At 44.0% G+C, this 14,418-nt stretch overlaps 1 protein-coding gene across 2 annotated transcripts in view; it reads right to left on the bottom strand.

Annotated features, from left to right (window-relative positions):
- The window catches only part of GFPT1 (glutamine--fructose-6-phosphate transaminase 1), a 73,435-nt gene that overhangs the window by 13,491 nt on the left and 45,526 nt on the right, over nt 1–14,418 (bottom strand). For both annotated transcript variants that reach the window (XM_089326346.1, XM_089326347.1), the window contains 3 exons: nt 12,505–12,602; nt 8,619–8,739; nt 6,777–6,934 (listed from right to left, as the gene is read on the bottom strand). In XM_089326346.1, the coding sequence (XP_089182472.1) occupies nt 6,777–6,934; nt 8,619–8,739; nt 12,505–12,602 (377 nt within the window). The remainder of the gene's footprint in view (nt 1–6,776; nt 6,935–8,618; nt 8,740–12,504; nt 12,603–14,418) is intronic.

Here is a 14,418-nt window from a genome sequence, read left to right as displayed (position 1 = left end):
GTGAGAGAGAGAGAGATGTACATCAATCTTCCATCTACTTGTTCACTGCCTAAATGCCCATAACAGTCAGGGCTGGGCCAGGTCAAAGACAGGAGCCAAGAACTCCATCAAAGTCCCCCACACGGGTGTCAGGAAGAGGCTGGGTCATCAGCTGCTGCCTCCTGGCCGCATTAGCAGGAAGCTGGACTGTAAGAGGAATAACTGGGATTCAAATTGGCACAATAATCAATGCCCACCCAACAAACAGGTTATGTAGAGCCAACACCAGCCGTCAGCAGTCACAGTAAAACACATCATGTTGAGAGAGTCTAAGTCCATCCTGTTTGCTTCTGTATCACAGATAAAAATTCTTGGAAGGTTCAGAAGAGTAGCTGAGGCCAACTGACATGAAGTTCTTAAAGTTTTCTGTTCTGCTTTTTTGTTTGTTTGTTTTTTCCCATTTTTCTCTATTTGTCACATTCTATTTCATTAGGTTTCTACAGGCGTGGCTCATTTTCTCTCTGAAAATAAAGGATTATAGAATTTACCTCTTGGAGTAGGTGTTGGGACACCTGCATCCCACACTGGAGCGCCTGGGCTGGAGTTATGCTCCAATCCCAATTCCAGCTTCCTGTTAACTATGCACCCTGGGACGCAGGAGGTGACGGCCCAGACTCCATGTGAGAGATCTGGATTGAGTTCCTGGCTCCTAGCTTCAACTCTGGCTCAGAATCAGACAGGTGTCGGGGAGCAAAGCAGCAGTTAGGAGACTGACAGCTCTTTCTCTGTCTCTGTCTCTCTCTGCCTTTCAAATTAAACATTAAAAACATTTTTAGGGGCCAGCGCTGTGGCACAGCGGGTTAACGTCCTCGCCTGAAGCGCCCATATGGGCGCCCATTCTAGTCATTCTAGTCCCAACTGCTCTTCTGACCCAGCTCTCTGCTATGGCCTGGGATAGCAGTGGAAGATGGCCCACATGCTTGGGACCCTCCACCAGCATGGGAGACCCGGAAGAAGCTCCTAGCTCCTGGCTCCTGGCTTCAGATTGGCGCAGCTCCGGCTATTGCAGCCATCTGGGGAATGAACCTCTTTCTCTGTCTCTACCTCTCTGTGTAACTCTGTCTTTCAAACAACTAAAATAAATCTTTAAAAGAAAAAAAAAAAACATTTTAAAAAGAAGTTAACTGTATCCTACAGCCACACTGTCTAAATTTTTATAATATTGTTCATAATCTTTTGTAACACAAACACATCTCATTCTTAATGGTACTTCTAACTTTCTAACCCAATAATATATTTATGTTTCAAGCATGAGGCTTTACTTCCATGTTTATTATTAAATCACAAGAATTACTCTGCTGTGATCAGCTGCATTGTTATGTACAATTCTAACTTTAGGAATGTTATTGTTGCCAGCGCCGCAGCTCACTAGGCTAATCCTCTGCCTTGCGGCACCAGCACACCGGGTTCTAGTCCCAGTCGGGGCACCGGATTCTGTCCCGGTTGCCCCTCTTCCAAGCCAGCTCTCTGCTGTGGCCCGGGAAGGCAGTGGAGGATGGCCCAAGTGCTTGGGCCCTGCACCCCATGGGAGACCAGGAGAAGCACCTGGCGCCTGCAATCGGATCAGCGCAGTACACCGGCAGCAGCGCAACGGCCGCTGCGGCAATTGGAGGGTGAACCAACGGCAAAGGAGGACCTTTCTCTCTGTCTCTCTCTCTCACTGTCCACTCTGCCTGTCAAAAAAATAAATAAAAAATTTTTGAAAAAAAGCAATGCAGGCGTTTTTTCCACTGCATTGCTATTACAGCTTAATTTCCAACTTCAATTTGATATTTTTAATTTCAATATCAATAGAAACCAGGAAACCAATTATAAGAAAAATAAGTTATACCCCATATTTAGAATGTACTGAGGTTTGAAAGAATTTAGCAGGAAAATGTTGACTTTGAACTTTTAAACTTGGTTCTTCTTTTATTCAGCGAAAAACAAAGTTATATTGGTTTATTTTAAAAAATCAACAATAGTCAGCACTGTGGTTAAATACTAAACACCTGCAATAACATACAAAAATTGCTGAACCTGCACACTTATGCCCATCCACCCCTGCAGAAATATCAAATTGTCCACGGTCTGGTATTAGGAGCAAGTCCACAACATCCCTCTAATCATGACAGTTTTCCAGGCAAGGTTGGAATTCATAAACAAGATCATCACTGGGCAATGGGACCAGGATCAAAGATCTTTAAAGTAAGTAGCATAGGGGCCAGTGCTGTGGCGCAGCTGCTCCACTTCTAATACAGCTCTCTGCTATGACCTGGGAAAGCAGTAGAAGATGGCCCAAGTCCTTGGGACCCTGCAGCCATGTGGGAGACCCAGAAGAAGCTCCTGGCTCCTGGCTTCAGACAGGCCCAGCTCCAGCTGTTGCGGCTAATGGGGAAGTGAACCAGTGGATGGAAGACCTCTCTCTCTCTCTGTTTCTCTTTCTGTGTAACTCTTTCAAATAAATAAACAAATCTTTATTGGCCGGCGCCGCGGCTCACTAGGCTAATCCTCCGCCTTACGGCGCCGGCACACCGGGTTCTCCTCCCGGTTGGGGCGCCGGATTCTGTCCCGGTTGCCCCTCTTCCAGGCCCGCTCTCTGCTGTGGCCAGGGAGTGCAGTGGAGGATGGCCCAGGTGCTTGGGCCCTGCACCCCATGGGAGACCAGGATAAGTACCTGGCTCCTGCCATCGGATCAGTGCGGTGCGCCGGCCGCAGCGCACTGGCCGCGGCGGCCACTGGAGGGTGAACCAACGGCAAAAGGAAGACCTTTCTCTCTGTCTCTCTCTCTCTCACTGTCCACTCTGCCTGTCAAAAAAATAAGAAATAAAATAAATAAAATAAAATCTTTATTTAAAAAAATTAAAAAAGAAAATAAGTAGCATAAAATAATGCCTACTTTCTCATAGAAGATTTAACCACTGGGGGAAACTGAGTGAAGAGTACATGGGGCATCTCTGTATCATCTTTGTAATTTCTATAAATCTATATTTCAAAATAAAGATTTTTTAAAGGAATACAAATAAAGAACTACTGATACAAATAAAAATATGAATGAATCTCAAAAACTTTATTCTCTGAAGTGAAAAAAGCCAGACAGAAAAGCCATATATTATATAATTCCATTTGTAAGAAATTTCTGGAAAAACATAATCAAATACGAGAATGCAATAGTCACTAGGTGTAAGAGTAAAAGGCAGGATTAGAGATTCACCATAAAGAAGCACAAAAAAATGTTCAGGTGACTGAAATGTCCTAAAATTGAATTGTGGTCATAGATGCACAAAAAAAAAATTTAGCAAAACTCTATACTTGGGGCCAGCACTGTGGCGTAGCGGTAAAGCTGCTGCCTGCAGTGTCAGCATCCCAAATGGGTGCCAGTTTGAGTCCTGAGTGTTCCATTTCTGATCCAGCTCTCTGCTATGGCCTGGGAAAGCAGTAGGAGATGGCCCAAGTTCTTGGACCCCTGCACCTGTGTGGGAGACCCGGAAGAAACTCCCAGCTCCTGGCTTCAGATCAGCCCAGCTCCGGCCAATGTGGCCATCTGGGGAGTGAACCAGCAGATAGAAGACCTCTCTTTCTCTCTGCCTCTGCCTTTCTGTAACTCTCTGCCTTTCAAATACAAATAAATCTTTTTAAAATATATATATATACTTAATATTGGTGAATTCTATGGTTTAGAAATTGAACAATTGAAAAAGAGGTTAATGGTAGAATCCAGGAGGTGGCTATATATTTTAATGTAAAATTTTAAACACTGTTGTATGTTTGAAAATTATAACAAAACATTGAAGAAATTTTAAGTTCTCACAAACAAAAGAATTAGAAATCAAAAGAAGGGGCTGGTACCTAGGCACAACGGGTTAAAGCCCCAGCCTGCAGCAATGGCATCCCATATGGGCACTGGTTCAAGTCCTGGCTGCTCCACCTCCAATCCAGCTCCCTGCTAAGGTGCCTGGGAAAGGATGGAGGATGGCCCAAGAGCCTGGGCCCCTGCAACCATGTAGGAGACCCAAAGAAGCTCCTGGTTCCTGGCTTTGGATCAGCTCAGCTCTGGCCATTTGCGGAGTGAACAAGTGGATGGAAGACCTCTCTCTTTCTCTGTCTCTACCTCTCTCTTTGTAACTCTTTCAAATAAAAAAAATACATCTTTAAAAAAAAAATCAAATGGGCACTGGGTTCTGTCCCGGTTCCTCCTCTTCCAGTCCAGCTCTCTGCTGTGGCCCGGGAAGGCAGTGGAAGATGGCCCAAGTGCTTGGGCCCTGCACCCGCATGGGAGACCAGGAGGAAGCACCTGGCTCCTGGCTTCGGATCGGCATAGTTCTGGCCGTGGCGGCCATTTTGGGGGTGAATCAACGGAAGGAAGACCTTTCTCTCCATCTCTCTCTCACTGTCTAACTCTGTCAAATAAATAAATAAATAAATAATCAAAAGAATATCTCCCATGACAGTTCACAGTTCAAGATTTTATAAAAAGGTAAGTCAACAGCATGCATTCAATTGAGTGATCCCGTAGCCCACATACACCACACTGAAGCCCTTGTTGCCAGACCCCCATCAAAGCTGTCTCTTTCCACAATGATACAGACACCCACGAGCTGCCACCAGGGAGGGTGGCTGGTTATTTTAACCACAGGAATGGAAACCCTCATACTAACATCTTAAAGATTTTGATTACTATATAAGAAAACTCAAGTTTCAGCTATCTGTAAATTATGATGCCAGCAATATCAAAATACCCAAGAAAGAGAAACCTCACTTAGGGTTTAGGTGAAAAATTACAAATTTTCCACACACACACACACAAAATTTCTTTAAGGAAAAAAATTCGAATGTGCTTACATACATATTAACATCATCTTCCACAAACCTTTAATTAGATTCAAATCCACCAATACCCAAATATCTTATTAGACAATCAGCAAAAATGTTAAACTTAAGCAGAAAAACAGATAATGTGGAAGGACAAATGTCTATAACGTAAGTTCACTTTGGAAAAGTCCCTGCTGGCTACCCTCATTCATCCATTATTTATTTATTTGAGAGGCAGAGAGAAAGAGTTCTCATCCACTTATTTACTTCCCAAATGCTCCCAACTGCCCCTGACTGGGGCAAAGCAAAGAGCCAGGAACTCAGTCCAGGTCTTTCACATGGGTGAACATCTTTTGCATTTATACAACTTTCTAAGATCCTAATTGTCTTACTATAATAAATTCATGCATATCCTCATTTAAGAATAATAGTCTCACTAAGCCTTTTTTAAAAACGGAAAACACTGTTTTCCCAAATATCTATTTATTTATTTGAAAGGCAGAGTGACAGAGAGGGAGAAACACAGAGAGAGATTTTCCATCCACCAGTTCCTTCCTCAAATGCCCCCATTAGCCAGGGTTGTGCCAAGCTCATCAGGAATCAAGAACTTTAACCTGGTCTCCCACATGGGTGCAGGGACCCAAGTGCTGGGCCATCTTCCACTGCCTTCCCAGGTGCATTAGCAGGAAGCTGGATCAGAAGTGGAATAGCCAGGACTCAAATCAGTACTCCAATAGAGGATGCAGGTGTGCCAACTGATGCCACAATGCCTGCCCCATTTGAAAATACTATTAAGCCATTGCAGTATCCAAAGAGAAACACATATTGTCATACAATACTCACTAAAAAAATTTTAATCCTTCTTTATAATGCCAAATTTTACACCAAAGTGTACTACTCTTCATCAACTTTTTTTTTTTTTTTTTACAGGCAGAGTGGACAGTGAGAGAGAGAGACAGAGAGAAAGGTCTTCCTTTGCCGTTGGTTCACCCTCCAATGGCCGCCGCGGCTGGCGCACCACGCTGATCCAAAGGCAGGAGCCAGGTGCCTATCCTGGTCTCCCATGGGGTGCAGGGCCCAAGGACTTGGGCCATCCTCCACTGCCTTCCCGGGCCACAGCAGAGAGCTGGCCTGGAAGAGGGGCAACCGGGACAGAATCCGGCGCCCCGACCAGGACTAGAACCTGGTGTGCCGGCGCCACAAGGCGGAAGATTAGCCTAGTGAGCAGTGGCACCAGCCCACCAACTTTCAAAGGTAGTATGTATATTCTGATATATTTATAAGAAGTCAGGAATGTGTAAGTAAAAATAAGTCCAAAATTATTAGAATTTAATAATTTGTTACTTTTCTAATTGCTGACTTTACTTAATAAAAGGAGATATTATACAGTTACCATGAATCCACTATACCTGGCAGGAGGATTTGAAGGTTAAGATGCCAGGAAAGACACTTGCAATCCCATAACAAAGTAGCTGGGGTTAACATCCAGCTTCCTGCTAATGGACATCCTGGAAAGCATCAGTGATGACACAAGTGATTGGGTTCCTGTCACCCATGTGAAAGACCTGGACTGAGTTCCTGGCTCTTTGCTTTGCCCCAGTCAGGGGCAGTTGGGAGCATTTGGGAAGTAAAATAAGTGGATGAGAACTCTTTCTCTCTGCCTCTCAAATAAATAAATAATGGATGAATGAGGGTAGCCAGCAGGGACTTTTCCAAAGTGAACTTACGTTATAGACATTTGTCCTTTTAAACTTAAATTCTATGAGTGGGGGGAAGGAAGGGAAAATAAGTCTTACTTATTACAGACTCTTAAGTCTGTAATAAGTCTTACAATGATTATATTTGAGTAGGTGTTCTACAACTGCTAACACATGAAAAATAAGTTGCAAACTAGTCCACAGACACCACAATTAAATAATCACCAAAGAAATAAGCCAAGACATCACCTTTGTACTGGCCACGCCAATTTCAGGACCAGCATTGATGTGAACTCCACAGTCTGTCTCCCTTGAAATAGAACTGCCAACTGTATTTGTGATTCCCACGGTTAAAGCGCCTCTCTCCTTACAGTACCGAAGACCCATCAGGGTATCTGCTGTCTCACCTGTGCAAAAAAGGACCACAAATGTAATACACAGAGCACTTTCCATGTAAGCCATTTCTTAAATGTAAAAACAAACTGACCGCACTGTATTTTTTATTTAATTAATTAATTACTTTTTATTTTATATGAAAGACAGAGATCTACCATCTACTGGTTCACATGTTAAATGCCCTCAATAGTCAGGCCCAGGGCCAGATGAAGCCAGAAGCCTGGAACTCAACCTGGATCTCCCATGCAGATAGCAAGGACACAGCTACTTGGGCCATTTCCTCCTGCCTACCAGGGTAAGCATTAGTAGGAAGCTGAATGGGAGTGGAGGAGCCATGACACAAACCAGACACTCCAATATGGGATGTGTGTCCCAAGGGACATCTTAACTGCTACACCAAATGCCTGCCCCAAATTGCCACACTTTCAATAGTATCACTTTTTATATATAAAGCATAAAACATGCATTTAAAATTGCCTTTTTAGGATCTCTTCTCATACTCTACCTTTGAAAATTCAGCTCTTTTCTACTAATTCATAAAGAACTAAGTAATATTAAAATAGATGTCATATCATTTGCAATACCAGTTTATCTTTAAACATCAGTTTTTGCCATGATACTCTAGAAAAACTACAAATAATGACTTTCCTTCCCTTCCAGTCTTTAAAATTAATATGCCTCTGGGCAGATGCTTGGGCTAGCAGTTAAGACACTACTTGGGGGGCCGGTGCTGTGGTGGAACAGGTTAATGCCCTGGCCTGAAGAGCCGGCATCCCATATGGGCGCTTGTTCTAGTCCCAGCTGCTCCTCTTCCTGTCCAGCTCTCTGCTATGGCCTGGGAAAGCAGTAGAAGATGGCCCAAGTCCTTGGGCCCCTGCACCCACGTGGGAGACCTGGAAGAAGCTCCTGGCTTCAGATCAGCGCAGCTCCAGCCACTGTGGCCATCTGGGGAGTGAGCCAGAAGGTGGAGGACCTCTCTTTCTATCTCTACTACCTCTCTTCTGTAACTCTGTCTTTCAAATAAATAAAATAAATCTAAAATAAAGAAAAAAAAAAGACACTACTTGGGATACCCATGTCCCATACTGAAGTGCCTAGATTCAAGTCCCAGCTCCACTTCCGATCCAGTGCCCTGCTAATGTGCACCCTAGGAGGCAGTGGTGAAGGCTCAAGTAGTTGGGTCTCTTTCACCCACGTGGGAGAGCTGGATAAGGTTACCAATTCTCAGCTGTTGTGGGCATCTGGAAAGTGAATCAGGAGACAGCAACTCCATATCTCTATTTCAATCCCGGCCTCTCTCTCTGTATCTCTGCCTTTCAATCAAATACGTTTTCAGAAATAAATTTAGAGGCCAGCACTGTGGCATAGCGGATAAAACTGCTGCCTGCAGTGCCGGCATTCCATATGGGTGCTGGTTCGAGTCCCAGCTGTTCCACTTCTGACCCAGCTCTCTGCTATGGCCTGGAAAAGCAGCAGCAGATGGCCCAAGTCCTTGGGCCTCTCACCTGCGTGGGAGACCCAGAAGAAGCTCCTGGCTCCTGGCTTAAGATCAGCCCAGCTCTGACCATTGTGGCCATTTGGGGGAGTGAACCAGCAGATGGAAGACCGCTCTCTCTTTCTCACTGCCTCTGCCTCTCTGCAACTCTGCCTTTCAAATAACTAAATATTCAAAAATTTTTTAAAAAATTAACACACCTGACTGACTAATGAAAAAGCAAACATCATCTCGAAAGACTGGTGTGTTTCTATCCAAGAAGTCACTGGCCAGTTCCACCATCACAGGCAACTCTGTCAGCTCCTCCAGAACTTGACGTGTCTGCAGAGAAAAGATGACTTGGTCACACAACTTTTCTTTAAATGCTCTTCTTCACCAGCCCTCTTTGGACTTAACATATAGTTTTCACTGTCTCTTATCATAAAAATGATACATGAGTAATGTCAGAAAATACAATGTAGATTTGAGCACAAAAAATAATCAAAATCTCCATACTCAAGACAGAAGCAGTTAACACTTTAATGCCATTTAGACAACAATCAATGCATACATTCTTACATGCAAACACATCCACACACGTAAAACAAGTTGAAAAGACACTGTGTCAGCTTGTATGTTATCTCTGACATCTCAATTCCAAACTTTTTTTTTTTTTTTTTTTTTTTTTGATAGGCAGAGTGGACAGTGAGAGAGAGAGACAGAGAGAGAAAGGTCTTCCTTTTGCCGTTGGTTCACCCTCCAATGGCCGCTGCTGCAGCCGGCGCACCGCGCTGATCCGATGGCAGGAGCCAGGATCCAGGTGCTTTTCCTGGTCTCCCATGGGGTGCAGGGCCCAAGCACCTGGGCCATCCTCCACTGCACTCCCTGGCCATAGCAGAGAGCTGGCCTGGAAGAGGGGCAACCGGGACAGAATCCGGCGCCCCGACCAGGACTAGAACCCGGTGTGCCGGCGCCGCAAGGTGGAGGATTAGCCTATTGAGCCACGGCGCCGGCTCTCAATTCCAAACTTTACAATGAAAATTCATTTGATACCAGAGTCACTGAGGGATTTAATTGAGATGATAGGTGAAGAAATATTCAGTGAAAATTTAAATACTTTAAAAATGTACCATATTCATAAAAAGTACCATTTTCTAAAACAAGTCAATGCATTTCAGAAACTCTGTTTAAGAGGGCATACAGGGGCTGGCACTGTGGTGTAAGCGGATAAAGCCGTCGTCTGCAGTGCCAGCATCTCCTATGGGTGCCGGTTCAAGTCCTGGCTGCTCCACTTCCAGTCCAGCTCTCTGCTATGGCCTGGGAAGATGGCCCAAGTCCTTGGGCCCCTGCACCCATGTGGGAGATCTGGAGGAAGCTCCTGGCTCCTGGCTACAGATCAGCACAGCTCCAGCCATTGGGGCCAACTGGGGAGTGAACCAACGAACGGAAGACCTCTCTCTCTCTCTCTCTCTCTCTCTCACTGCCTTTCCTCCTCTCTCTTTGTAACTCTGACTTTCAAATAAATAAATAAATCTTTTTATTTATTTATTTATTTATTTATTTATTTATTTGACAGGCAGAGTGGACAGTGAGAGAGAGAGACAGAGAGAAAGGTCTTCCTTTGCCGTTGGTTCACCCTCCAATGGCTGCCGCGGCCGGCGCGCTGCGGCCGGCGCACCACGCTGATCCGATGGCAGGAGCCAGGAGCCAGGTGCTTTTCCTGGTCTCCCATGGGGTGCAGGGCCCAAGGACTTGGGCCATCCTCCACTGCACTCCCGGGCCACAGCAGAGAGCTGGCCTGGAAGAGGGGCAACCAGGACAGAATCCGGCGCCCCAACCAGGACTAGAACCCAGTGTGCCGGCGCCGCTAGGTGGAGGATTAGCCTAGTGAGCCGCGGCGCCGGCCTAAATAAATAAATCTTAAAAAAAATAAATAAATAAAGAGGGCATACAGTTTTCAAATTCTGTAGCGTAGGGAGGAGGGACTGAGGTAGAGGGGAGTGTGCTTCTCTTCAGAGGGCTCTTAATATTCACTTCTCTAAGTTTCTACCTAACTAAATTTTTTCTTTTAATTCTAAACATCAGAAATTTTAAAACAGCACAAAAATACATTGAGGGAGCAAAACCTTCAGGCCCAATAGACGTATACAGCTGGTGCTGCTCCCAGCGCTGGAGATGGCCTCTCCTGATGGCCTTCTGCCAGCCTCTCCAGCCAGACGGCCCCACCCATCTCCGCCCACTCTGCTCTCCTCCTTCACAGCCCTTTAACTGCTGCCTGCACACAAACGTAAACAGAGCTGTTTTATTCTAGATATTAGGTAATTGGTTTGGCACTTTTTAAACAACTATATATACCTTCATGTACAGAAAGTTTTTTAATAGAATCCTATTTTTAATTATCCTTTTCCATTGATGCATTTTATCTACTAATCATACATAAGTTATTGACATTAAAATATTAAATGCTCTCCCGTAAACAAATGTAAATAGCCACACACACACACACACACACACAGTTTATAATATAACTTTTACACTGGAATTATACTCTCCAAAATAAAAAAAGAAAGACACAAATCTGGCAACTTACCAGACATCTTAAAATAATACACTCTGAAAGAGTAATCTCAAGATATAACCTATGCTATTGAAGAGTTTGTTCTTTCAGAGGAAACTACTTCTTATAAACACACAAAATGGCATATTTTCATTGTAACAGAAAGCAATACTATAAATTCTATTGCAGGCTGTTGTAAAACTCAGAAACAAACTTTGAGAAGCATGCTAGACTTGGAATGACTTGAGTGCAGTCAGTTATTACTCAGGATATACTACAAAGTGTCATGCAAGTCTGTCATTCACACTTGACTCCATCAAAAAACAAACATGTAAGAGAGAATTATTGAATTAAATGGCACCATTTTGTATGACAAATGGCAGAGGGGATTGCTGATCTTTTTTAACTACAGTAGTCTTCTCACCCACAAAATACAAAACAAACTTTTATTACCTCATATTCAGCCATGATATAAGAATTAGAGAATTCTAACATATCATATAATTCCTGCCCCCAAATTCAGGCCTAGCATTAGATGAAGCAAATAGTGAATTTTTAAATTTCTGAATAGAGGGCGCATTCAGCAACAGACGTATGCCACCACTGAAGGAGCTCATCCTTTCCTTAATTTGCACTGAAGTCTCCAACTCATTCTGCTTCCCACACTCTCAACAATAACCTCCTTAGACCTCTCCCTTCAATACTGCACAGACTTTCCTTTTAGGACCATGTAATTTGGGGGCAGGGGTGGCCTCAGAGAAGAGCAAAGCTTATTGGGATGCAAGGGTGGATATCTACACAGTTCCAGAACTCACTAGTTCAACGACTGGCTCCTACAAGGGTATGATAATAAATATTTATGCCCCAGCAAATAAAAAATTACTATCTCTGAACTTTGGGAATCAATCCTAGAAGCAGAAACTGAATGAAAAGGTCTTCTATCAACAGCACAGAAACTGGCTCTTCCTAAGGAGACTACATGTGGCTGATTCACTGGACTACAGATGATCATATTCCAATGCTTCTGCACTGACAATCAATACACATCTTTGATGCAGAATTTCAGCTCCTAAAACAACAATTTAAGAACAAAGCCTGACAAAAAGCAGGCTTCTTTGCTTTGCCGAAATGCACCCATGACTAAGATCCTGTTGAGGATCGCACGTTAGTGACCATCAGTCTGGGGCAAGTGAACAACGCCCAGCAAAACGCGACCACTGCTCTTACACAGCAGGCATGCTCTGCAGGCCGTGAGTCTAGGATGGAAGATGCCAGGCTCTCCCTCCTAGAGCTCCCGTGAAGTCAGCTGCACCGGTCCGTCTGCATGTCTAAGGACTTCTCCACAGCAGATCTTCCACTGTTGATCACTCTGAGCCGCTCTTTGCATTTCTCCCCCTCCCTTCCTGATTTCTGTCTTTGCAAACATGAAAAGATAACTTTCAACAAACAACAATATTACCCGGCATGTTTCTAGAGGTACTATCAGTATCAGTCTGCAGACATCTCCTAAGCCCCAACACAACATAATTAACTTCCAGGAAGCCACTTACCGCTACTCCTGCATGGTAACTCGTTCCACAGGCAATAAGGATCAGGCGCCGACACCTCTGGATCTCCTTAATGTGATCCTTCAAACCACCCAGATTCACTAAAATAGAAGTTTGTGTATATACATAGTTAGGAAAGAACCATATGAAATAGGCAATCGCTTTTCATGAGTTCCACTGTCAATACGAGAAATTACACTGCCATTTTAGAGACTTCAGATTCCTTTTAGAAAACAGTTCCCCACAGTTCTGAACAGGTCACAACTTAACAGCCTCCCCCACCAAAACATGTAATTAAGCTTCCTCACCAGCACACAATCACCCACAGTTACTGTATTTTTGACATTCAGTGATTTGTCCATCCTTCTCTTTGGATTAAAGGTTATTTTAAAGGCAAAACAGACAAAAGATAAACAGATGTGGAAGGCTGGAGTGGGGAGCGGTGGACAACAAAGGAGCAAGGAAAGGGCTGGCAAGATGCAGGTGTTCCACAGCTCGCCAGGGAGAGGGCACCATCTCGTGAACACCCACCTTGTGTGTTCAAGTTTTTAACTTAAACACCGGGTCAAGCACTGAGTGACTAACAGGGTTCCAGACTCACTCAGTTCAGGGCCTGGCTGAGCAGAAGGTCAAGTCTACCCTCAGGGATGTCCTCCTCCACCTCTCTCACCTCACCCTATCTACTCTGCCCCCGCTCCCTTGATCTCCCTACCCCTTTTTCTACCCTAATTAATTAAACTATTAAGCCATGGTGGATGTTCTATTTTTTATCTTCTCAATAATTTTATATTCTCCATTTTAAATTTAAATAGTAAGAAAGTTCATATTTCTTTATTTTAAAAACAATAGCAAAGTGGAAAACAAAATAAAAACAATAACAAGAAGAGTACTGGCTTCCCAAATTACTTCAAATCCAACCCAAAATCTTTATTATGACCTTCAAGTCCCTCATGACCTGTCTCTTGCTTAATTCTGACCTAATCTCCTATATAGCCCCTCTAGCAGGCCATGCCAGTCAGACTGGCCTTCTGCTGTTCCTACACTAGACAGACCAAGCCTGATATGCATCTCTGCCAATTTTCCAAAGAGCTCGGCCCACACTGCAGAGGTTTAGGGACAAAGGAAATAACAGTAAGAGGTTGGGTCAGGGTCATGCAAAGGGAAACCATTCTGAAAATGACTCAGGATAAAAGCAGACTTAGAGGGGTTGGAGCTGTAGCATGGCGGGTTAAGCCACTGCCTGCAGCATCAGTGTCTCAAATGGTTCAAGTCCCAGCTGCCCCACTTCTAATGTGCCTGGGAAAGCAGCAAAGGATGGCTTAAGTATTTGGGTCCCTGCAACCACATGGGAGACCTGGATGAAGACCCTGGGTCCCAGCTTCTGCCTGGCCTCATCTAGGCTGTTGCAGCCATTTGGGGAATGAACAAGGCATGGAAGAATGATCTCTCTATATATCTCTTCTCTCTCTATCTCTGCAACTCTTTCAAATAAATACATCTTTAAGTAAAAAAAAAAAAAAAAAAAAAAAAAAAACCAGGCTTAGAAGAAGAGAACCCTGTATTGCAGATGATGATGATGGAATGAAAGGGAAGCAAAATGGTGAGATTAACTAGCCACAGGTTCCCCTAAAATCAGTCCTAGCAAATTCCTTGGTGGGCAAGGGGGTTTGGGACAGTTTTGGAAGGAGAGGCCCAAGGTTTGAATTGATGAGCCTTGGAGAGAAGTCTCATTTTGATAAGTTCGGTTCTAACCACTAGAGAAGGCAAGAATGCCTAATATGATGGGGGAAGGGATGGAGAGAACTCAGGAAAAGCACTGAACACATGGAGGTTAGTCTAGCTCCACAAACGACTACCAGTGTGACCTCAACTTACTCAAATCAACAAGAGCTTTGACTGCCTCACCTTAACAACAAA

Source organism: Oryctolagus cuniculus, chromosome 2 (assembly GCF_051225735.1).
Source record: "Oryctolagus cuniculus isolate XC-2025 breed Fujian yellow rabbit chromosome 2, ASM5122573v1, whole genome shotgun sequence".
Taxonomy (NCBI): Eukaryota; Metazoa; Chordata; class Mammalia; order Lagomorpha; family Leporidae; genus Oryctolagus; species Oryctolagus cuniculus.
This window is presented reverse-complemented; position numbering and strand designations above follow the sequence as displayed.